Source organism: Lepeophtheirus salmonis, chromosome 5 (genome assembly GCF_016086655.4).
Source record: "Lepeophtheirus salmonis chromosome 5, UVic_Lsal_1.4, whole genome shotgun sequence".
In the NCBI taxonomy this organism is placed as follows: domain Eukaryota; kingdom Metazoa; phylum Arthropoda; class Copepoda; order Siphonostomatoida; family Caligidae; genus Lepeophtheirus; species Lepeophtheirus salmonis.
Window position 1 is genome coordinate 39,424,979 of NC_052135.2, and position 26,163 is coordinate 39,451,141.

Consider the following 26,163-nt stretch of genomic DNA (forward strand, 5'->3'; position numbering starts at 1 on the left):
TCAGGTATTTTATTCTTTTTGAGGTGGAATGCGACTTTTCCGTATATCACGGCTGACATAGCTTTCCCAAAGTCTTTTTTAAGTGAGTTGTCTATTGCCTTTTTGGAGTAAAAGTCCCCCCTCCCTTATTTTATTGCTCACCCTATTTGTAGACTTTTGTTGCTTATATTTTTGATTTTCTTTCTTCTTTCTACCGTTGTCCTTCGCTTTTCTATCCTGGTACCCCCCACCAAATCCCGGATTAATATATTAGTAATTTTGTTAAATGTGGGGGCTACCTCCAGGGCTGACATCGTAATTTCATCCTCTTGAGTTATTATGAATATATTCAGGCGAAAGAGCATATATTTGTGTATAACTTTGCCTCTATGAGTGCAAACGAACGACTGCAATGTAATTAACTCAGCAAATGAACTGTATCAGTTGCTGAGCTGATTCACTAAAAATAACTGAATCACCGAAGGAACTTAATCAATAAAATATATGACTCATCAAAAGAACTGAATCATCAAATTGACTGAATAATAAAACAAAAAGAACTGAATCACATCGTGAATCTATTCAACAAAAAAACTGAATCCTTTAAATGATTCTTATTTTGTACCTTCAGGAATCAGGTAGCAGTTCACTTGAGTCTACTCATAATTTATAATTTTCGGAGAATGGCGTAGTTAGGGGAAGTCAGGAGCAAAGGGGCCCCAAATTGACCTTCCAAAAAAAAAAATTGATCTTCGATTTTTTAATGTCACCGGTACTCCAATTTTTTCTCCGACCTATCTAACTTTTCAAAATACTCAGCAAATTTTTTTTTTGGGGGAGCCTCGATGCTCTTCGATTTATTTTCAATAACATCCCTATTAGTATTACCTATGCTTGAAGAAAAGCATAGGGATTGAAAGGTAACATTACCTTAGCCAGTTATGGAACACGCTTGGTGTTAGAGGAGGGTAATTCCCGAACCCACAAACAGATGGGTACAATTTCAATATACTATCTTATATTTTGGAAAAACCTATAAGATAACATTAGGAAATGGAACAGAGGCGGCGGAATGTATTTGCAAGTGGAAGAGGGGGTGGAGGGTGGAATCTTTTACTTCAAGAGTTGAATGGCCCATGCAGCCTCAGCTATTTTCTTTAGTTACATTTAAAGCTTTAGTTATATTCATACATGTAAATCCGGTGTTTTTTAGCTGGCCCGTTAATTTGTAATTGTTAGTATAATGAACAAAATATCACACCACAAAAATGACCATACGCGGAGGTTTTTGTGCTCTACAAAATGCCCATTCTTATTTGAGTCATAAAAAAGCTCTCAAAATTCATTTTTGTATTATTTTAGACAAATGCTTTAAATCTGTCAAGACATAAATTTTTACAAAACTTTGAAGAGTGGTAGAACCTTCCAAAGGATACACAATTTTTTATTTTATTATTTTCATAATTTGTGTAAATTACCTGTTCGAACGTTGGCGTGTGCTCATAAAAGACGGACAGGGGGACGTCATGCCCCCACGTGTTCAAGAGCGGCCTCAGGGTGTACGCTGTGGTGTATCTTAATGTGATGATAAAAGTTGTGAAGCCCTGGATGGATGAGTTGGCCAATGGAGAACCGTACATCTTCCAAAAAGATGGAGCACCGGCCCACAATGCAAACACCACGAAGAATGGTACAGGTAGAACCTTCCTCACTTCTGGGAGAATGAGATCTGGCTCCCTAGCATCCCCTAACTAAAGCCCTTGGACTTTGATGTGTTGGGTGTGGCTGAAAGGAATACCAATTGTCACCCCCACAACACCAAGGCCTCCCTCATCATGGAGGTATTCAGCCACATCCCAAGAAAGGACATCATCAAGGCCTGCTCCCACGTGCGGCCCTGCCTGGAGGAGGTCATTTCAGCTAGTGGTGATTTTATCCGTTAATATTTTTTTATGAACATTAATAAAGGATTAATCATACCAAATTTCAAGTTTTTATCTTTATTTTGAAGAGAGTTACAGATATCTTAGTGAAAGGTTAAAACTGGCGTCAATAGATTTTTCACCCTGTAGAAGTGAAGTGATGAAAATATTATCCAGTTTATTACGTCATCAATTAATTATAATTCAAACACCACGATAAACCGATTTGGACTAGAAAAAAGAAATTTTAGATTTGACTAGGATTCAATGTGAAAGAATCTTAACTCAACTAGATTTCGTCGTAAGATCCACAAGGTTCAGATTTTAGTAAGAGTCAAGGCTCACTCACGTATCCAAAAACTTGCGACTTGACTTGTACTTGTATTTGGACTCTAGTAGTAGTCGTGAAAATTACTTGTAAACAGCTCCGTTTTGAAATATACATATTGTAGATATATACTCGTAACATTGAATATATTTGATATATGTCAAAAGAATGATCCTCATCACTTAATCATTGTTAATTTTAAACTGAACTCAGTTTGCTCTTGAATTCGACTTATATATATATATATATCTATGTTTGAAGATAAGTCATTTGACTGACTTAAAGAAAAAAAAATAATGCCCTTGTTTCATCACCGTTCATAACTTCCTTAAAAAGTTTAACAGTGAAGACACAAGATAAATTAATTATATTAGAAAGTGAAACGAATCAACTTTTTTTTATAATTATTTTATCAATTTTCTTTTAAATGGTTTAGCTCTATCAACTTGTACACATCATTGGATAAATAAAAAATGTTTGTACTTTATAACATTCTTCGCATTTTGTGACTTTTATAATGGACCTTGCTATCTATCCTGATAAATAAAAGACATCTCTTGTACATTTTGACATCTTTAATAGTGCCGTAGTGTATTGGGCACTTTTAATATTTATCCACTATTTGTGTAAATTCATAAGGATCTTTTTAAATGCAATACTAAATTATCAGAGATAAAAAAATGCCAAATGACAGCATAACAATAAAAAAATCATCACAAAATAAACGAAAGCTTTTACAACGGATACCTAAGCTCCAAAAATAAAATATGAACGTATCCTAGATGAAGATATTAATTGTTGAAGAAAATAACTTACATATCTACTATGATATAACATTATAGTTGTACTAGGACGTCCTGTATTATATATTTCGAATTATTTTATTAATGCTTTAAATAACTCCAGAATTTATTAACATAATAATTAGAAATATGTACAAGCATAATGAAGATAAATACTAAGACTAACTTACTAATCCTCTTCCTAATTCCCTTTTTTTCTGTAAGTACAAAGTTCAATAATTCCCTTTTTGGATTTTTATTTTTTTTTAGTGCATTTTCGAATATACAACCCATACCTTTTAAAAAATTTGAGACACGGGGAATGGATCTTGTTTTATAAAAAAAAAAACTTATTAACGAAAAAAAAACAAAACTTGCCCTCCAGAGACCATGAATCTGGTCTGATCACATTGAAAGATGGCCTTAGGTACGTAACTGCAAATTCTAAATAATATTTATTTTATAACTAAAGTATGTATCTGATGCTGCACCGACGGCATGTGCTTAGAACATATTTGTTCACGTTGAGTTTGTATTAAATTTGTTTCTTCTTAGTTTTCAAGAATTTTTTATCTTTAATTATTTTATTGCAATATTTAAAAAAATTATACGACTCAAGTCACAAATTCATATTTTCATTTTTGTGTCTTGACAAATACATTTCATAATTTTTTTTCATAACTTAGAAAAGTAATAAATAATAATACGTAAGAATTAAAATAAGAAATTAAACGTTATCTTCTCGATAACGATTCCAAGAAAAACGACCGATTCTTCGATTTCGATTAATTGTCCCATCACTAGTGATTAGTGAAGAAGCTAAGCTCTTTTTTATATTTCAGGCTAGGAAGATGTGTTCTTATGCCAGCTTTTGATGATTAAAATACCATGGAACTTTAGAGACTATAATTCCATGGATATACTTGCAAAAAAATTAGCTATTTGCTTCAACGTTAAAAATGGAACCAAATTAATTTTTTTTGCTTCGTTTATGATATATAATTAATTATGGATGTAATTATATTTCCATGATTTAGCACTTAAATGATGTATTTATGTATATTCTGCTTGTACAAACAGAATAGTATAAGGAAATTCTACAAGTTGTAACTAAAAACGAGAAGAGGAATTTAGAGTAATTGTGATGAGGCCAATATTGAATATTTCTTGGAAATCAATTAATTAATTAGATAACTTTGGACTTTTTGAATAAAAATTACTAATAGATATCTATTCTATGGCACAAGTTAAAGTTCAAATACCCACAGTTATATTACTCCTAATTACATAATGATCAAGTAATTTTAATAGATCAGAATTAAATTATAGAATGAATTAATAGTTAGTAATTTATACAAGAACAAATTGTACTTGTACAATTCACTTTTAAAAGTTGCAACTTGTACAAGACATATTTTGCATTTTTATTAGAATTGAATAATCCCCTATATCAAATGTATTTTCTATCATTATTCATTAAACTGCTTACACACTCTCATTCAAGAAAAAAGAAATAGTATATTAATATTATAATATCAAATGTGCAAGAGAAAATAATGTGATGACTTTAGTTAGTAATAATTAATAACCAAATACTTAAGTTAAATATATTTGAACAAGTACTAGTACAATTCTTTTTTAAAAGCTAGTCGCCAGGTGTCAGGACCGTACATTAATTGGACGTTTGTTATTATTACATTACAATTTTTACAATAATAAAAATTATTATTCAGTATAAAAACATTGGAACAGTTGATGTGATGTCAGTCGTATAACCTGATTGAGGTTTAGTATTACTTTTTTACAATTCACTCGACGTGTGACAAGATCGAATACGAAAATGACTATGGAGTCCCAGATAGAACCCGAGAATGAATCATCTTTTGGCCCGAATTTCAAAATTCTTCCATCTACAAATCAAGTCAATGGTCTTCACACGCTCATAAGAGATAAAAATACGAGTCGAGGAGACTTTAAATTTGGAGCAGATCGGCTGATTAGAATGGTGATTGAAGAGGGACTCAATCAGTTGCCATACTCTGAAGAGGAAGTCATTACTCCCACAGATGCTGTATTCAAAGGCATAAAATTTGAGAAGGGAAATTGCGGTGTTTCAATTGTTCGATCTGGTGAAGCAATGGAGAAAGCTCTCCAAGATTGTTGTCGATCCATGAGAATAGGAATGTCCAAACTAATATTTTTCATTTTATATATGTTATTTGAATTATTTGTTTATTTATTAATAGGCAAAATATTAGTGGATCACGATCGTGTCATCTTTGCTAAATTCCCTTCAGATATTGCGGATAGAAAGGTTCTTCTACTTTATCCAATAATGAAGACAGGTACCAAAGTATCAAGATCACTTCGTGTGTTAATAGATGATTCCAACGTGCCTCAAGAACATGTCATACTCATCAATCTCTTTTGTACGCCAGTAGCTGCCCATAGAGTCACTTCCGAATTTCCAAAACTCAAAATCCTTACTTCTGAACTTCATTCTGTTGTACCCGATCATTTCGGACAAAAATACTTTGGAACTGAGAACACGTAAATTTTTTCTGAATAAATCATCATGTCAAATAGATTTTTCAAAATTTCCTTTCAAACAAATTAATATTTTTGGTTTACTTTTAAACATGGCATATCATTGCATTATGTCTATTATATTACTAATATGAAATGATGGTTACTTAATGTTGGACTTAATAAGTTTTAAGTATTATTTAATAATTGTTACCAAAATGTTATGCATTTATAAAGTGAAACTTTCACATCATTTATTTGTCTTGTTTCCATACATTACTACAAAACCCTTTAATCGTACATTTATTCAATTTTACAGATTTTAACATAAATACACGCAAAGGGCTCTTTATGAACTCACTCAGCACATAATTTTTAATTCAGAAATTCAATGAACAGTTATTTCATTTCGAGTTCAAGAAATTTTGTGAAGCTCACTACAGTAACAATTCCTTGCATGTTTGAGTATCAAATTATTCATTTGTCAGCATTCGATAATTAAAATAAGACTTAATCAATGCAACGTGGTAGGTTGAAAAAAGAGAAGATAATATTAAGTTTCCTACATCACCTGAGATTTTTGCTAAGTGAATATTCAATTTGGAGGATAAATTTAGATGGATTTGAATGAGGAGAGGTTATACAATTGTTTCAAAGAAGTCTTAATGTTATAGAAACCCTTCGTACATACATAATATCATCACGTGTAATTAATTTTAATACTATAAATGTAACAGTATAATAATATGTTTCCTTCCTTGGTTCTATAATATGAAATTGACACCATATTTATAATAAATAATCAAATTTCAGTCGGCAACATAATAAATACTGGGAAAATATATTTTCAGTGATTATATTTAAAAAAAACAGTCAAAAAATACGTATTAATCAATATTAGATAAAAAGAATATATAAGCTATTTCTGAGAGAATTAGGTTAAGAAAATAGTGTAGACCGCGGCATAATTATTAATCAACCTCTCCACAGTCTTGAATCGTTACTTGTTTTGAGGCTCTACCATTGCGTGACCCTACAGATTCCATTTTTTTGACAATATCCAAACCTTCAACAACACTTCCAAAGACAACATGGGCACCATTCAACCAGTCTGTTTTGGCAGTACATATAAAAAATTGAGATCCATTTGTATTTGGGCCAGCGTTAGCCATGGAAAGAATCCCAGGTCCTGTATGCTTTAAGTCAAAGTTCTCATCAGGGAATTTCTCTCCATAGATGGACTTTCCTCCGGTACCATTGTGATTAGTAAAATCTCCACCCTGACACATGAAGCCTGGTATAATACGATGGAATGATGAGTTTTTGAAGCCATAACCTTTTTCTCCTGTACATAGGGCTCGAAAGTTATCCGCAGTTTTAGGAACTACGTCAGATCGGAGTTCAAAAACAATACGTCCTTCATTTTTTCCACCAATATCGATGTCAAAAAATACTTGCGGTAACTTAGATGACGAATCAGCGGAGTAAAACCGGAGTCCAATCTTGGCTGTGCCATGAATTGAAAAAAGAATAAATTAATTAATATCTAATTATAATTTATTAATATCAATGATAAATAAAATAACTGACAAAACTTACAAGGTAATAACTTATTGTTAATACAACTCCTAAATGCATTCCGCGTCACGAAACCGATGACCATTATGAAAGAATTACTATTAGTATTTAATTAGGAAATAAACAATGAGGATTACAAATTACTCAACACTTTGAACATAAACGTGCACAACGCTTACAACATACAATTGTACAATAACGCCATCTTAGATTTTAAAATAGTTACGGCTATGTTCTTTGAGACAGCTGGCTAGTTACTTTATTAATACAGAAAGAATATATAGCCATAACGACGAAGTTTTTATTGATATAGCCTAGCAACCTCACCGGCTGTCATCGACTTAAGAAGACATCAGCTTTTGTGGTATTTATGTTATGATAATAATTAATCTATAATAAAAATTATATTTTTTTTTTTTTTGCAAAAAATATACAAGTATAAGTAAATCATATATCACAACTAATATCCTCAAGCAATCTATACTTATTTATGGTTACTTATGCTGTTTTGTATTACTTATTAGTATTTATTTATACATCGCAATCGGCTCATTCCTTTCATCAAAAGTCTTATAAGTCTTAAAACGATAACAGAAAAACAAGAATGGACATGTTTGGATAATTATAATTTATGTATTTTTTATAATGTAGGACTTCACAGTTCGTTTCTTTAACAGTAGAAATATATATATTATGTGTATTTAAATACAATAAAAATCTCAATATTATTAATTATACGAGCGAGTTGCAATTATAAATTATAATCAAAAACAACAGAATCCTTTGTTTTTCGACATTCTTTCTTGTTTGGGTATTCAATTATTTTTTAGGTTTCACTAATTAATTCTTAAATCCTTCATTTATCAGAATTTATTTAAAAAATTGATGTACCAATTGAATGACGTGACGTCTAATATCACGCCGAATAAAATTCTAAGCTGCAATCATTAAATTTTATAAAATATCCGGTTTTTTCTTTGATAAACTTTTGAAAATTGACTTATAATAAAAAATGAAATTATAAATAAAAAATTATATAAGGACTATTTAAAAAAACAAAACAAGTTTCAATACATTTTTTCGAAAAACAAAAAAAAATGTCTTTCAAAATATTGAAGGATTTTTATTGGGGGGGGTAATTGAGTTACCTTGAGATAATTTTTTTTTGTAAAGCTAAATTTTTATGGACTTTTTTTTTTATATAAGGTCATATTTAAAAAAATTTAGAAACGACAATTTGAACTTTTTTATAGAAAAATGGGACAACAATGAATTATTTAAAATCAAAATTTTGACAACATAAGTATTTTCATTTTTTGTTAAAAAACACTGTCTTTCTATAGGTTTGACAACAAAACAATTTAACAACTTATGAAATGTCTTTATCATAAGTGTTGTGTTGATTTGAACAATTATCGTCTTAAGTCGATGGTTTTTTTAATCGACTCAAATGGTAAATTGATTTGCGAAAAAACCCAAATCGAGTTTACATTTTATAAAGTCAGTTTTATTACTATCACTAAACCTCAACTTCGTTGGTGAAGTTACTGATTAATCTCTGAAGAGACAGGTATACAACTGTTTTGTAACAAATTGCATGATCACACAGTTACTAAATAGCTCATTAGTGCTTATATAAAAAAAATGCTTCAATGGTAAATGAAAAGTAGGTTAGTAATATACCAAGGTGACTATATATAATCCTGCAGGATGATTCTTCTGTATCTGCTGTAATTACTTTTTCGGCATCAAGGAGTCTAGAATCTTGGAAGAATGGAGTCAGGGGACTGCATCACTTTTTAATTTCTTACTGGCTTTTAAGTCAAGGAGCTCACACTGTAGATTCCGCTCAAAATCATTGGATGTAAAAGGCCTATCATAAATCTTGGCATTTTTAATATTAATTGTGTCTTTTCTCCTGCAGACTGAGATCCAAAGACGCTGGAGCATCAAATTGTTCTGAGGAAATGCAAAATACTGGGCATACCGTGGATTGGGGCAGAAAGCCACGGTACAAACACGCTTTGAACCTCGAGATGATGCCATTTTTGCTAAACAGATCCAAATTAGAACACTTCACTTCAATGAAATTATCTGAACTGCCGCAAGAGTGACGTCGTTACGTGAGCTGAGTCAGCTAACACCAACCTGACTGCCTTTATATATAGTTACCTTGGATATATGCAGAGTTCTTACACATAGAATATGAATTAATAAATTTACAAGAGAATGCGTACCTACTAAAAAAAGTAAATAACGCCCCTACCCCATTGCCTCTGTTTATTTTTTTTAGTCGCCAGGATTACGACAAAAGTTACAGACTGATTTTGATCAGACTTGGTATCAAGAGGCGTCTGCAAGGGAGGGGGGGGGATGAATGAATGAATTTTTGTTCTGAACTGGAATAATCTAATGATCTGGAAGAACAAAGTTAATAAGAAAGGTTAAAAAAAATTTATGAGGATTTCTTTTCAAGACGTAATATTTTATTTCAAATATTAACCCGCCGTCTCATTAAAACTGACACTAATTACACCACATGTTCTCTTTTTTAAGGAATCAAAATGCAAAGGTGATAAAAGTCTTTATACTGCATTCCATGTCGAGTCTCAAGTCCCCATTTCTGTCAAAATGGGATCATCTTAATGTATTTTAATAGACACTTAAGTTGATTTACATTCCTATGAGTGGTCCATATTTAGTCCGACTTAAAAAAGTAGGACTTAACTTTGATTCAATACAAAATGACAGTAGCCATTTTAGAGGTTGAGTGATGTAATAAATTATTTTTCCGTGATAAAATAAATTAAAGTTTAAAAAACTAAATTGTTAGTGATACAAAAAAAAATTAATATTTAATATCTGCTTCATTATGGATCCAGAAAGTAAACGTATCGCTATCACCAACCTTCTTAAGAGCAGAAATATTCCGACTATCATCATATCAAAACTATTAGGACAAGGTTGCTTTCTCAGGCAGTCCGAGCAAAAATATGACGAAATCCTGCAAGATCAATCAGAAAGCTTGCTTTAAAGCACCAAGTTAGTAGAAGCTCAATGACGAGATTAATACAAAATGATCACAAATTTCAGCTTTACAAGCACCCAAAAAAACGCCTAACTCAAGCTAAAAGAGCGTAATGACAAAGGTTCAGTTGCCAGATGCTATGCAAAGAATCTGGAGGTGATTGTAACTTCTTCGGACGAAATTTTTTTTTGATGCTTCGAAAAAGTTTTACACTCAAATGATAAGATATTGTTCAAAGATACCTAAAGTATTTTACCAGAGGTTAGAAACTCAACTTCGTAATGTACTGAGGAGCTGTAGCTTCGAATGGGATGCAAGGAAACTAATAAAAAAAATTATACCGCTAGATAATGCGTCATACTTGGGCCTTGTTCATTTAATTGAAAGAAAGAAAAACTACAGAGAATGGCATTTACACGTGCAGTAATTACTAATGCTGCTCAACAGCAAAAATATCACAAAATCGAAATAGTAGAATTTGATTCCTTATTTCCAAATATGGTTGTAATTTTACTCTATTATCTTCGGGCCTGCAGAATAAGGCTATAATTTTTATTTTGTTTTGGGCTATTTTTAAGATTCAAAGCTTGTTGAAAATATAGATAAATGATGTTAATATCTTTCAAAATTAATGGTAAATATTTCCAAAACAATATTAAAATTGTATTTATTTCTTTAGAATTTGATTTATCTTTGTTTAATGATGAATAACATTGTTTCCAGAGGCTCTTAACTCTAAAAATGATCAATCCAGATAATGTTAATTAATGACAATATATAGTTGAAAGTATAAATTGTAAATTTCAAAGCTTTCATTTAGAAAATCTTATATATCATCGTATAAGATCGGGGATCCAATTCTTTTTGGATCAACCTACATTATTAATTTATTAAACTGTAAAAGGGCTATATAGGAAAAATAAACGTGAGGGAATCTCAAACATTTAGTCGTATAAATTGAAATCATTAATTAAATGTGGGCCTTCGTCATAAGGGGAATACACGATTTGTCAGATTAAACAAAAGTCAAACATCAGTCGTACATGCGTTATGGACTATGGACTATGGTATAACATTGTATTTCTATTAACCTTGATATATAAAATATATAAATAATATGATAGATTTCTAGGGCCCGAGTATGACGCGCCATCTCTTGGATTATTTTGAACCACGTTGTTTACATCTCACACCCCATTGAAATATATCATCCCTTTTTAGGAGTCCACATGGCCACTTAAAGGATCATAAAACCTATTCAAATTTTCTCGAGACAAAAGTTCTTTGCTGTATCAATGCCACCTTCCATGGGGTTAAAATCTGCTTTCAGCAGGATGAGTAAAACTGAGCAGTTATGGTACAAATAATGTTGGGATCCCTCCTCACCAAATTTGACTCCCCTTGACTTCTTCATGTAGAGATATGTCGAGAGGGAGACCAATTCTAAACTTTCTAAACTCACCAATGACGTGCGGATGGCAGTTACTGAATTATCGTGGAAGAAAATCCATTAAGAATTAGTATGTAAAAGCTGTTATTCTGTAAGGAGACTTCCGACTGTAATTTAGTGTAGAGGGAGGCAATTCGAATATCATTTTGTAAAAATATACAATAGTATTATTCTTTAAAAAGTAAATAAAAATATTTTTAGGACTTTTATATTTGTCAGTAGGGCGTATTTCTAAGTTCGACTAAATATGGACCACTCTATTTATCGAATATAAGACACACACAAAGTTACATAACCTTTTCGTGAAAAAGGACAGAAAAATGATATTTTTTTTCTCTATATATATATTTATGGCTATGATAATTTCATGGTATTATCATCTATTTATCTCACTCTAAATACTTTATAATAAAATATACTTGAGGTTTAAGATCCCAAGTTGTTTTTTTGAGTAAAATCCAAAAGAAATCCATAGAGAAAGGAATATATTTATAAATTTACTACTAGGAGGCGAGGGGGTATTATTTTACAGAATTTGATTTTCACAACTGGCCCCCCTTAAAATATATGTACTGTGATCTTGTGGTTTTAACAATTTGTATTGTATTTTTTTATCCATCAACATTAGAACCCTGGACATGTACTCCAAAGTTTTGCCTCTTCCCACTCCTCTTTCAATTACAGTTGATTTCACGGTTTATACTTTCCTTTTGATATATTTCCCTCTCCTAACCCAGGGGCGTCTCCAGAATTATATTTGTGTGTTTTTGATACGGGGTCTAATGCCCCTTCATCCAAATCCCTGAGAACACCCATGTAACATCAATGTATATTTAGCTATTATATGGGATTATTCAAATTACTGTTTGAGAAAGTTCAATTTGTCTTAACAGATCACTGATCCTTCAATGTGTATGATTTGGTACCCAATCTTTTAAACTCTGAACACAACCCTGTCCCGCTATTATGCTTTATCAACTTATAATTCTTGAATGTTATGTTTTTTGCAGGTGCCTTCATTAGATACATCTGTTTGAGTCTTTCCTTTGGTCGACGAACCTTGCTTTAATAATAAAAGATAACTTCTCAAGTATTCTTCAGTATTACTTGCTGTTTTTCATGAGCACACACATACGTAGTTACACAATACTGATATGTTCTCTCCTCAAAAATGATAAGATAATAATAACAACTCAGGGGCTTCCGCATTTTTTTTGGGGGGGAGGAGGAGGTTTTTTTTCTACAACGAATGACTTTCAACTTAATTCGATCCGAAAAACTGTTAAAACTGGGCCGGTTTTAGAGTATGCGGTACTTAGGTAAAAATAAATGTACAGATCCCTTTTCTTTCTTTCCTTTTTTAGCATTTATTGTGTGTATATTAACCGAATGACTTGTTCAAAAAATAAGTCTTATCATTTTTTATAAGTTTCCTCTAAGTGTATTATATTTAACTTAACCCGCTCGGGCGCCCAGTCAAGAGTGGGATCTGGGAAAAGAGTCCCCTAATACAGACCATCCATGAAAGTTGGACATTTTATGAATTTATAAAAAAAAGTCACGACAGGATGTAAAAAGAGGAAATCTCCGGACAAAAAAAGGACAGTCTTGGAGATGTAAAAATAATCCAAAAACATGAAAAAATTGAATATTGTAAATTTTCAAGTTTTATCGAACGAAAATTGAATGAATTTTCGAATATAAGCCTTAGTCATTCTTACAAATGACTTTTGTAGAAAAATGTATTTATTAATTTTTCTTATTCGATTATTCGCAATAATAAATTATATATCCATCGATCGAATAGAATAAATTTAGAAAGACCAGTATTTCAAAATTCTTTGTTTTATTAACATCTCTAGCCACGTTATAATGAGTCAAAGTTCCACAATTTACATAGATGTTAAGTCTTTTGACATTATTAGGTTGTTGATTAAATAAATTATAACAACGAGGTGATCCACCTATTGGGAACTTTTGCACCATATAAATTAAATTTCTAGATAGATATGAACTCGAATATGAACCATTTATAATTTTTTTTTTACAATTAACATCCTTTATATTTTCGTTTTTACGAAAGTATTTTTATCAATCTATATATATTTAATAACTAAGTCAACCAAATGATAGGCTCTTATTATATATCATATCTTAAATATTTTATACATATTCTATAGTTCATTTCAATGATAAAAAATATCTTGCATGTCCTAGAATTATATATTTACGCTTTCCTAAGAAACACACACCAATTAAAATTAATTTCATCATGGGCAATAATAACGGATAGGTTATAGTATATTATTACAGTGGATAAATAAATATATTCAAGGATCAAAAGGAATTCAAACAGATTAAGGATAGAAAAAATGATAAAATAGGGAAATAATTAATTTAGACTTTTTTAATTAATGGGACTTTGGTGTAATGTATTATAGAAAGTCCTAGGTTAAGCAGAGGCGTTCGTAGGGTTATATATACGTATATATTTTTTTTTTTGGAGGGGCCTCCAGCCCACCCCCTGCGGACGCCCCTGTTAAGGTAGGTAGTAGTGTAGTGGTAGGTTTCATTTTATAATGATGGTATAAGAGTGGGGGAATATGGGTGATTACAAATTTTATGTTTCTAGCTCTCAGTCATCACTCATCATAATTTCCTTCTTAAGGACATTTGCTACTGATTTTTTGTTACTGCAACAGATGTAAAAATCTTCAACTTCTCACCTTACAGTTTTTATATGTACTTGTTTGTCAATATTATAAAATGTATTTTGTAGTATTTACCTCCCTCCATGATGTCTCTCTTGCCTGTAATATAAATATATATGTTTGTACATATAAAATATATGAATTGTCGGAGTATTAAAATCTGTTGGCAAATACCCAATATGAGTAATTGATATAATGTTTAACAAGGCTCCTTTCATCATTCAATATAATTTATTTTATTAATACTATCAAAGGGGCTTCACTCAAATAATTATAATTTCCCTATTTATGCAAGAAAGAATCACACTAAAATCAAGCAATTTTCAGCAGTTTGTAGCTTTAAATAAATACAAAATCGATACTCTAAATTTAAATAATTATTCCTTGATAATTTTCAAAATAACTGTACAATCAGAGATTGCCATTATGTAATAACTAATATATTCATCGACCTTCATGTCTGGTTATACTTAATTCAGCATGTTAAGAGGATTTTATGAAGAATAATGTAGTACTTCACTCTTGGAGGCTTAAATATTATTTTCAAAGAGGGATGAATACAGAATACTACTACTGAGTAAGGATTACATCATCCATCTGCTCAAGAAGACTCCATTTTTGTAAGACATTAAGCTAAGAAAAGAAAATATTATACAAAATAAACAAGTCCAAGTGTAGTCAATAGTTATACACTACTCAGTCAAATATTTCTCGTCACGACTGCACTGCATTATCATCGTAGGAATAGTGAATACTACTTCTAGGGAGAGCTGAGGAATAGAAAAAAATATTATGTTTTTAACAATCCTATGTAGACAAACTCATCCCTCCTCCTGGAGGATGACAAACAACCTTGTAAAATCGTAAACATATTGTAGGAGAAGATACGCAGATGAACATCCAAGACGATCCTAACATCAAAATAACAATAAATTGATAAGAAAAACAACAATAAAATCTTAATCTGATCGCTACAAATTCTAGCTACAAAAAAATAATTAAAAAATACTACATTCTACTTCTACTAATACAAAAAATACAAATATTATGAAAAGTGTAATCATGAGTCTCCCCCCCCCTCCCCCCCTGTCATAAGATGCAAAAACAAAAACAACAACGACGACGGAAAATCTCTATTACACCTTCAATGATAATATAACTTATAAGTCAGTATTAATAGTAGAAGTTGATAAAAATAAAGCTAAAGAAATAGTGACTTTTTGCACACACGATTTTTTTGTATTATTTTATGAAGTGTACTTCTTATTTTGATCATCAAGCCAAAGAGTTAGTTATGAAATTGGTTTATTTTCCTCTAATTTCTATCTTTTATAGAGAGAAAGGTCCAAAAGTTGAACTATGTTAATTATATTATCGATTTTTTAATAATTAAATATTGTATACTAGTTGTAGTATACGGAGTAATAAATCCCAAACAGAATTGGTAGCGCGTCCGCGACGAGAGAGCTAGATGTAAAGTTTCTTCTGGCGAGCCTGATTTCTCCCCCTCCTTTTTTTAATATGTAAAAAAATTATTATTCTGTATTTTCTTGAAGACTGCATCAATAGCAGCAACAACAACAGCAGCAGTCACATATTGATATTGGACAACGGAAAAAAAGAAGAAAAAAATAGAAAAGAAAAATAAAATAAAGAAAAGAAAAGAATAAGTGAATTGAATTGAAGTAGCTTTGACACTCATCAGGAACAATTAAAATTTATAATACAGAAGGTCACTCCGGGATTCTCTTCTCTCTCTCTTTCTTTCTCTCTCTCTCTCTCTCTCAATATATTTGTTCAGCCTATGTTGTTTTGGTTTTTTAATAAGGTGAGCTCTCCTTAGGTCTATTATAATATTCAAGTCCCATTCCATACTTCAAATGTGAGGATAAAGGATTGTAATCCAGCTTTGAGCAAATCCATTCTGGAGCTCCCAAGTGATCTTTACTCAGCCGTGTTGTTTCTATTTTGTAGGATTAAAGCTAGGAGTGAGGTCTGTGAGATTTCGTTCCTGTACTCTTTTACAATGCATTTATAACCTTAAGTTACGGGAGCGGATGTTTTCTTGGGACCTGTAGTCCGTCCTACGAAATAACTGACTATGAACCCCGGCCTTGATACTGGGATGCGTGTTACACATTGTATGAGGCGGATTCATGATAGCATTGGGGGCCTCACGCCAATTAATCATCATTAATAAAGAGTCCACCAATTTTAGCTTAGATTTTGTAGCCTTAAAATTCTTTAACAAGACCCATGATGAACCATCGCTATATTTAACAGCTCCATAATCAATGAATAAAAGCCTAAATCCCCATCATTTTCTAACATTATTTTATTATGTACGATTTTTTATGAGTCATAACTAATTCTGAATTTATTTTATTTCCAATAGGTAAGGCAAAGTCTACAGATATAAGCACCATCCATGGAGTCTGGTACGTCGCCTCCGCCTGCTAAAATTCTCAAAGAAGGATGGCTTCAAAAAAGAGGTAAAATATTGGATCGCGAAATTGGATAGAATGATTTTTTTTACTTGACTGACAATTCTCTAATTGATGCATTTGATGTTTTCATTGTTATCGTATTTATATTTAACACAGTTCTACACTCATTTAGTGTAGGGGGTTCTTAGTTATTTATACAAAAAACGACAACTTATATATTTGTTTATTTTACCTGGTATTTTTTTTTATTTTTAAAATTAATATTCACATACAGTAATGCTACTTTTATCCCTCTTTTTTTTTCTCCCTCTGTCTTAGTTTTGAGGTTTAACTGTTTATTATTATGTATTGTATCTTGTAGTTATTGCCAATTGATAAAAGATTAAATATTTACAGCTAGCTTCAATATTCTGTATATATATATATATATATATTATTACATTGCTTAAGAATGAATCTTTGGCATAGAATTGAATTGAGTTGCCATGAATTCATTCTCAGTGAATATATATGTAGCTATTTTGTTATATATAAATAAGATAATATCGAAATTTTGTTTAGCAAAGCAGAGTGGAGAAGTAGGCGCCAACATTGATTACTAATGATTTTGATATTAAACATTATTTCCCTTTAATGTACTACATACTTATTTTTCTTCCTTGTCGTCTTGTTCTTCAAGTCTCTCTCTTTCATTTTTATATTTAAGGAATATATGGAACGTAATGATAATTTATATTCTTTTTTTACTTTTAATTCAGGCGAACATATAACCAATTGGCGTCCGCGCTATTTCGTTTTGAAAGATGATGGTCAATTTTTGGGATTTAAGAAACCACCAGCCTCAGAAGCGGACTATGGAGAGCCTCTTAACAATTTCACTGTCAAAAATTGTCAAATTATTGAAGCATGTCGACCTCGACCATTCACGTTTTTTATTCGTGGACTTCAGATGACCACTGTCATTGAAAGAACCTTTCATGTAAATAATGAGGAGGAAAGGTAATTAAAAATATTTTATACGAGAAAAACAGAAGATCTTATACTTTATTTACTGAATGTTGTAGAACGAGCTGGGTTCGTACCATCGAAGAAGTTAAAAAGAAGCTGGAAGTTGATGAAATGGACGCAGAGGAATCTGACAAACCTCTATATGAAATGTTTCGTAAGAGAGGAACCAAGCAACATCGTTCCGGAAAAGCAAAGATTGTAAGTTCCTACATCTTTTATAGTGATTGTATATTTTAATAACGGATTTGTCTCTCTTTCTTCTAGACTTTTGAAAATTTTGAATTCCTTAAAGTATTAGGAAAAGGAACGTTTGGAAAAGTAATCTTGTGTAGAGAAAAAGCAACTAATCATCTATACGCCATCAAAATATTGAAAAAAGAGGTCATAATTAAAAAGGATGAAGTGGATCATACTATGACCGAAAAAAGAGTTCTTCAAAAAACAAAGCATCCTTTTCTTTTGGTACGTCCTATTATTTTCAAAAAAAACTATTATTTACTTATTATATTTTTACTCATTTAGACCTTAAAATATTCATTTACCACTGTTGATCGTTTATGCCTGGTAACTGAATATGTTAATGGAGGAGAACTATATTTCCATTTAAAAAGAGAAAGATGTTTTTCTGAAGATCGAACAAGATTTTACGGAGCTGAAATTATATCAGCTATTGCATACCTACACACAAATTCTATTATTTACCGTGATCTTAAGGTAATTGTTACACTTTATAAGTAATTTATATCTCATACCTATATGGATATTTCCATCAGTTTCAATGATACTTAGTATTATAATTTAATGGCCTTGTATTGTTCTTGAATATTTGAACAATTCCTTTTTCTAAACTTCAATTTTTAGATTGTTTTTATCACACTCAGCTTTTTACTTAGATGAAGAGAAGAAACCTTGAATGCAACATTGCATTGAAAAAATAAGAATATTTTAGTCAATGATATTAATTTTATATTTATTTAATTTAGTTGGAGAATTTGCTATTGGACAAAGACGGTCATATAAAAATCGCAGATTTTGGGTTATGCAAGGAAGATATTCAATGGGGACGTACAACCCAAACATTTTGCGGAACTCCTGAGTATTTAGCTCCTGAGGTTCTCAACGATAATGACTATGGACGGCAAGTTGATTGGTGGGGAGTTGGGGTTGTTATGTATGAAATGATAAGCGGTAGATTACCGTTTTATAATACCGATCAGCAAACTATGTTTGAACTTATTATTATGGAAGAGGTGAGAGAATCATTCACTATTGTACACATTAATCATAATATGAATAAAAAATATGATTCATTCAATATTTTTATCTTTTATTGGATCTATAGGTACGCTTTCCTGGTAGAATCTCATCAAATGCTCGTGATCTTCTAAGTGGGCTTTTGATTAAGGATCCCTTCCAACGCCTTGGAGGTGGCCCGGAAGATGCGAAAGAAATCATGAATCACGTTTTCTTTGCCTCCATTAATTGGACAGATTTGGAACAGAAAAAAGTAATTAAAATAGAGAAAAAAATTTCCTTAATCCCTCACTTACACTTTTTATATTACATATAGATCATACCTCCATTTAAACCTCAAGTGATGTCGGAAACAGATACTCGTTACTTTGACTCTGAATTTACTGGAGAGTCAGTAGAATTGACCCCTCCTGATGAAGGAGGTGGCCATTTAGGCGAACATGATGCAATACCTGAACTTTCTGAAGATCAAAATAATCCCCTTTTTTCTCAATTTTCTTACCAAGGGCCAGGATCTGTAATGACAACGGCGTCACTTCACTCTGGCAATTCTTTATCACTTCTTTCTGAATAATAGTGCTTTTTATTATTAAAATCAAATATGCCAAACCTTGTTTTATTTTAAAAAATGATTCAATTATTATCCAAATAGCAGCAAAAAAAAAAAAAAAAATAGAAAAAAAAACTAACAAAAAAATATTAACCATAATTTTTTTTCTAATTTGGTAATTACCTTTTATTATTCGCTGCTTATTCAAATCATTTTAATTTTACTGAATTCAATATTTGGTCTTACTGCTACTACTCCCTTTAATTGGTACTGAGACCCCTTAATTGTTAAAACTAATATATAGAATTATATATATATATATTAAAATGTACGGATCCGGTAAATTATTCATACAGAGGTCACATTTATTTAATGATATCGTTACTTATAATTTTTTTTGTATGTATGCATATAGGTATATATGATGCTAGGGTTAAATTATGATATAAAATGGCGTTTTTAATTAGATATGTTACTTCAAAACAATAGAAATCAATTTGCTGTTTACTGTCTTGCTATTTCAATATTCTGTGAACGTTGATATTCTTAAATATAGTGTTGGAACATATTAATTTTGAGTTTCATTTTCAATAATATGTAAAATATAAATAAATATGCAACACGAAACAACTGAGGTGAGACTCAAATATATTAATACAAGACTTTGTCACAACAAATCTAAATAACAGTTATTTTTGTGAAAACTATATAATCATCATTACTTTCTAGGTGGGGTAAACGCTGACGCCTGTATCAATTTATATAGAATATCAAAAGAATGTGAAGTTAATTCTGTTTTTTCCTCCTTGTTCAGAATCAATTCCTTTGAAATAATATTACTGTTAAAAGCAAGTGTCAAGGTCAACAAGGTATATAGAATTTATTGAAAAACTTTGGAAGGAAATTTTTTATTTATAATTTTTAACAGTTTTCGTCAAAATGAATACAGTGTTTTTATTTTAAGTTATAACGCATCAAAATTAATATTCTTATTTTCAAGAAGTTTGAAGATTTTTCATTTATTGTTAATTAATTATATACTTATTAAAAATATATATTTGAACAATCCGTATTTGTTAAATGTATTATTCTGGTAAATAGATTGCCGTCAATTAATTCATTACAATAAGTATTTCATATATAATTAAATAATTCCGACTTTGGAGGAAAAATAATTCAAGTAATAGTTATATTTAAGAAGTATTAGGATAAGTATCTAACATTTAAATTTTAACTCATCACAATTTAAATGATTTTTGGATATTATGGAGTTGATTTTGAATGCCATTGCAGGGTTTGGCAATTAATCAATAGAGGCCCGTCTTAGCTATTGCGAAGTCATATTGCACAAGTTTCAAAGCCTAATCTTGGTAGAGATAATGATAATCATTAATAAATTTTGAATAATCGTTATATTTAAATTGCCTTTCTTTGTAAAAAAGAAAGGTTCCAATTATTTTTCAATCAAGTGCGGGGCCCACTACGACTGCAGGAGTCAAAGACCGTCCTCAACAAGGAAAACCAAGTTAATTTATATATGCATCTGATAAAGAGACCCCTGTGAAGCCGAGGTCACTGTGAATGCTCAATACCAATCGTCCTCTTTTTCTCAGAGGAATGTGTTCTGGTACTTATTTATGAATTCATGGAATGCACGATTTTATAGAATAAATATTATTAAGAAAATGAATTCAATATTAGCTATTTCTGTATATTATGTCAGACCAAACTTAGAAATTAAAAGAAGAGCTAAATTTTTTTCATTGATGATGAAATGAAGTGCTAATACAAATGACCAATTAATTTTTATTAGTATTATGTATTTCATCCGAGAGTTTTTTTCCCATTAAAATTATTTTCTTCTATTACTTTAGGGATTATATAATCTAAGCCCTTTTTTACCTCTCCAGATCAATGAATCATTGATTGTGGCTTTCGGGTAATAAATATATTACATATATATTCAATTTTAAAACCTAACTTTTTATTCATTGGGAGGAATTGTAGTCAAAATATTTTATTTTGTACACTGAGTATCATAATTAAGTACATAAATAGAAAAACCAGTCCCCCACAATATAAATTATTAACTCATGAGTTATAACTTAATTATATGACTAAATATGCAATGAATTAGTCTTAAAATTCAGAAGTGTAATGCTAATGACGTCATTAGAGTATAAATATAAAATTATATTTGAATTGTGTCAAAACCACAGACTTGAAATTCTAAGCAAGTTTTAATCTCAACAGTGGAGTACTCAATGTTGTGTTCTTCCAGTCAATAACAACAATAATTCCGTGTCGACTGTCGATCATATTATTATAAATATAAAATATGTCATTGGCAATGATGGGCTCTTTAGGAGGAGGAGACACTTGGATGAGTAGTGATAAAAGTTATTCATCTCCCTTAGAAGATTCTGCTATATGCTTAGGAGATAACCAATCCTTGACCTCACTCAGTGGCACGAGTAGCATCAACAACGATACTATTAATTACCTCTCTCAACAGCTTTGCGACTCTAATAATAACAATGACAGTAATCAAATTAACAACAATCTTATTATTCATAATAATAAGTCTAAATTAGATCCAAATTCCAAGCCGTTTAGTCCTAGGTGTGGAAACTTACCTAAAGATGATTATGGACTCAGAGGTAATTCGCTTAATTGTACAGTGTCTATTTATTATTATTAGATATATCAAAATGCTTTGTATAGTATTTCAAAATGCAATAGACTTTACTTTAATATACTTATTACTTATGTCTACAGTTTCTGTTACATCCCCTGGGATGATCCTTAAGCTGCCACAACTGCAAAAATGCACCATTGTGTTCAAAATGTGTAATTATGTTAGAGCGGTCACTAATAGATTGTCCTCTTTTTATTTCACTCTGGGACATCTTTTACGATTTATGAAACGATTGGTCTTATTTTTAGTTACTATTTATTACATTATTTTAATTTCAATTTAGGCATTCCTTTAATTGTTTACTCTTTCCAAACTGAAGGTTGGAATCCCAGCCAACAAATTTTACACAATCTTAAATATGCTAAAATTAGGAATTTTGATTGATAACTCTTTAAAATTTACGATGAAAGCGTATCTGTCAAATTAAAAATTGCGAGGTATTTTTATCCGACAAATCCTTGCTCCATTTTCTCAATTCCTAGAATTTTTATTCACCTCTCCGATATTGAAAAAAAATTAGAAATTTTAAATAACATAAGACTACTTAAATCACTTTAATTATTACTTAAAACATTATTTTACTTCTGATTTAGGGATTTCTTAAATTATTTAGTAAGAATTGAAAGTTCAACTACATAAGCATTATCGCCTTTGTGAAAGAATGAAGAAACATTACTTTTTACCTATATTTAATCAAGAGCTTATTTTTTTAATGTTATTTTTCTAATTTTATTTTAGGTGGGTATAATAAAGCCTATTAGTTTCTACTGGAAATCCTAATTTGTGTATTTTGGGTTATACAGATTTTAGTTTAGTTTATTGATACAGATGGAATTATCTAACTACCTAAATATATATTGCAAATGTATTTTTTAATTTGCTTTCTTAAAAATAATTAAAATAATGTCAATAAAGATGACAGCTTTAATGTTGAAAAGTCTTACTTCGTTAACATGATTCCATCATATTATGAAGTACAAATACTGATTATCAAAGTGGATCCCTTGAAAAAACATTTCCATTGCAATTTTATTATGACCATATCAATTTATTAGGATCTGAAATTCTCCGGAAAGTTTCTGAACCATAAAAGGTTCCACGTAGAAAAAAGTTTAAGAAACTCTTATTGCTTACTTTTGTAATTTATATTTTCTAAGAAAAATATATTTTACAATGTAAAAATTAATGTGGCTTAAAAAGAGATAAGAGATCCCTCCCCCTTCTTCATCTTTTTTTAATACTATTAATCTCCGTATGCATTTTTTTATATACTTAAATCACTCATTATTAATTTTTATTTTAGAAAAATACTTATCAAATATCTCTTTGAGAATAGTTTCAAAAATCAATTATAAATGAATGAATTTTCATCTTGGATCCTTTTTTTAATCTTATTATTTTAGGATTGGAAATGTTAATAGAAGAAAGCCGAAAATCCTTGTTATCTCCTTGGAGCTCAATAATAACTCCAGCTGATCTGGGGTATTCAAATTACTCACTATCTCGCTCGCGAAGACTGGAATCTCCTTATCGCTTCAAAACCCCTTTTTCTAACAATGTTCTTGGTGTTTTGAACGACTACTATTATGTTCCCAAGGAATATCTACATTCTTCAATTCTCTATGATCAATTACCCTTGCCAGGATCTCATTATTGGCCCACGGATCTTTTATTTTTTCTTTTCTATACCGCAGTAGGAGAGGTATTGCAATTAATTGCTGGTTATAATTTATTCGATCGTGGATGGCGATTCAATAAATTAACAAGGACATGGATAGCCAGAATACCTCAAGTCCCTCTTGAGGAAAGGTCTTATGAATTTGAGAGAGGGACATATCAATATTTTGATGTTTCCTCTGGATCAAAAAAGACTGCAAAACTTACTCTTTACTATAAAGAATTTTCCGATCGTATTGGACTTCCTGAAGACTACAAAGGAATTTACTCATCAGGAGCCTATATTGGGAGTCAACAGGCCGCTATTGCAGCTGCGCATAAGCGTAAAGAAGCTGCAGCAATTGCATATTTCAAGTCTATGAAGTCAGCTCTTGTAAATGGTGTTCGTTATTAAATAATGCTACATGTCTGTCTCAAGACCTTTTTACACTAGCTTCAGAATCATCTCTACAAGATTAATATTGCCAAAGATAAAACTGATAGAAAGATGATTGTTAACCAATAGTTTGATGGTGCAGGAAAATAGTTTATTTCATATATATGTTTCTTTGTTATGTTAATTCCCTTCCGTATGAAACTTTCTTATTATATTACAGGCATCGGAATTGTCTCTCTACTAGTGCAATTTTAGTCAACATGAATCTAGTCTTTGAGTTTCTTTTAATATTATAGATATTTTTTAAGTCTTAATTCAAAGTTCAAAAGTAGACACAGTTAATTAGGATTAGATACGAAAAAGATACGTCAAACAGTTTTAAAAGTAGACACAGTTTGAGCTTCGAATTATTTTTAAATAAACCTGTTGTGTTTTACATTTTATCATCTAATTCAAATTTTTAAAAATGTTCAATTAAAGGATTTTTTTCTCTATTTAACATTAAATTGCTGACAAATTCTAATGCCTGTTACTTTTGTACTTAGCTCTGGAAGTGGATATTTTAAAATAAACCCTCAATATTTTTTGCATGTGCTATCTGTGTTTTGATAGCATAGACTAATTTAGCTCAAATCTAAATCGATTAACTACAATTATTGCTTATATTTGTCCTTCTCTCAATTAATATGAATTGATTTGGGAGGATGAATTTTGAATATATTTCCTCCCAAATTTCATGTAAATAGGCTTTTTAAAATTTTAAATGCTATGAAAAGACAAAAATATTATAATAATTGGCGTTTCTGTTTCATTAATAAAAACAATAACTTTTTTTTTTGTAAAGTTCTTGCTTACTTATTGAATAAAATTAACCTATGTCTATGGCTCAAAAATTACAACAATATTATTTATCGGATACTGATTAGTATCCATGTTTCCAGAAGCGTAACTAGAGGTCTTGTCTGTGCATCGAGCCGATAAACCAGGGAGCCAAAAAATTCCATTACAACTGATTAAGTTATGACGAAAGTCAACTGTAATTAACTTTTCTTAAGTTATATTATACTTATATTGCAAACTTTTATTTTGAATTGTATGCTTTCTTATTAGAGAGAGAAAGGGCGTGGATTGGATTTTAAAATTGAACATGTAATTTATAATAGCCAGTAAATGAAAACTGCTTCATCATAGTCGTTGAAATCGCAGGGGGGGAAGGAATCATAGTTCAAATTTCTTTTGTAAACCACTCATAAAATATCCCTCACCATTCCTCCACGAAAAATAAATTGTATCTCGAGCTTATTCTAAAATTGAAAAGCCTCTTGACTCTTGGTTTACCAAGTGATAAGGTCCAGTAACCATGGGTACCATATTTACAACACCTACTTAACTGCAAACTATCTTATTTTAGTAGAATATAACAAAAGATTACAATGATATAAAACACCAGTATTAGGGTGACAATAAAATCATTTTTTTTGGAAAAGTGAAAGGCTTATGCTAAAAAATGGTTCCTAATTATACAAAAAACATTTAATAAAAGTTTGAACAGTTTTCAAAAATATTGCATACTGCAACCCAAAAGTTGAATTGATCAACATGAACTTTGCAATTCAGCAAAACAATTTAAATTTGTAATAACTATGGCCTTAGTTACCTTTTAATGACCTTTTTTTTACCATTTTAATTCAATTTTATCACATAAAACCAGTAATAAAAAGTCCAATAGTTGGGTTGCGATATGCTAAAGAAGTAAAAAAAACGGGTCATAACCTAAATTTCAATCAACTTAAATTGCCATCATTTTGAATACCTAAATATTATATTTGTTGAAATAATTATAAAATAT

At 30.6% G+C, this 26,163-nt stretch overlaps 4 protein-coding genes across 8 annotated transcripts; 3 read left to right on the forward strand and 1 right to left on the reverse strand.

Moving 5' to 3' along the window:
- The first annotated feature begins 4,729 nt into the window (after window positions 1-4,729).
- On the forward strand, window positions 4,730-5,916 carry LOC121117675 (uracil phosphoribosyltransferase krishah). The gene is made up of 2 exons (XM_071888667.1): window positions 4,730-5,561; window positions 5,857-5,916. The coding sequence occupies exons 1-2, from the start codon at window positions 4,852-4,854 to the stop codon at window positions 5,861-5,863; spliced, it is 717 nt and encodes a 238-aa protein (XP_071744768.1). The 5' UTR covers window positions 4,730-4,851; the 3' UTR covers window positions 5,864-5,916.
- A 443-nt stretch (window positions 5,917-6,359) lies between these two features.
- LOC121117676 (peptidyl-prolyl cis-trans isomerase) lies at window positions 6,360-7,359 on the reverse strand. Its single transcript, XM_040712133.2, has 2 exons — window positions 7,137-7,359; window positions 6,360-7,044 (listed from the first exon to the last, which is right to left on the reverse strand). The coding sequence occupies exons 1-2, from the start codon at window positions 7,198-7,200 to the stop codon at window positions 6,509-6,511; spliced, it is 600 nt and encodes a 199-aa protein (XP_040568067.1). The 5' UTR covers window positions 7,201-7,359; the 3' UTR covers window positions 6,360-6,508.
- An 8,114-nt stretch (window positions 7,360-15,473) lies between these two features.
- Akt (Akt kinase) lies at window positions 15,474-20,135 on the forward strand. 3 transcript variants are annotated; one of them, XM_040712095.2, is made up of 9 exons: window positions 15,474-16,132; window positions 16,700-16,796; window positions 17,510-17,750; window positions 17,816-17,957; window positions 18,024-18,221; window positions 18,282-18,473; window positions 18,743-19,009; window positions 19,102-19,266; window positions 19,330-20,135. In XM_040712095.2, the coding sequence occupies exons 2-9, from the start codon at window positions 16,733-16,735 to the stop codon at window positions 19,585-19,587; spliced, it is 1,527 nt and encodes a 508-aa protein (XP_040568029.1). In that variant the 5' UTR covers window positions 15,474-16,132; window positions 16,700-16,732; the 3' UTR covers window positions 19,588-20,135. The 3 variants fall into 3 exon arrangements, with proteins under 3 accessions (XP_040568029.1, XP_040568030.1, XP_040568031.1); XM_040712096.2 differs by having other exon boundaries at window positions 15,847-16,297; XM_040712097.2 differs by having other exon boundaries at window positions 15,982-16,301.
- Window positions 20,136-20,192: 57 nt separating this feature from the next.
- Window positions 20,193-25,207, forward strand: LOC121118500 (uncharacterized). Of its 3 annotated transcripts, none has more exons than XM_071888669.1 (3): window positions 20,193-22,223; window positions 23,665-24,534; window positions 24,860-25,207. In XM_071888669.1, the coding sequence occupies exons 1-2, from the start codon at window positions 21,902-21,904 to the stop codon at window positions 24,330-24,332; spliced, it is 990 nt and encodes a 329-aa protein (XP_071744770.1). In that variant the 5' UTR covers window positions 20,193-21,901; the 3' UTR covers window positions 24,333-24,534; window positions 24,860-25,207. The 3 variants fall into 3 exon arrangements, with proteins under 3 accessions (XP_071744770.1, XP_040569014.1, XP_040569013.1); XM_040713080.2 differs by having other exon boundaries at window positions 21,815-22,223; window positions 23,665-24,557; XM_040713079.2 differs by having other exon boundaries at window positions 21,815-22,223; window positions 23,665-24,507.
- Window positions 25,208-26,163: the final 956 nt, after the last annotated feature.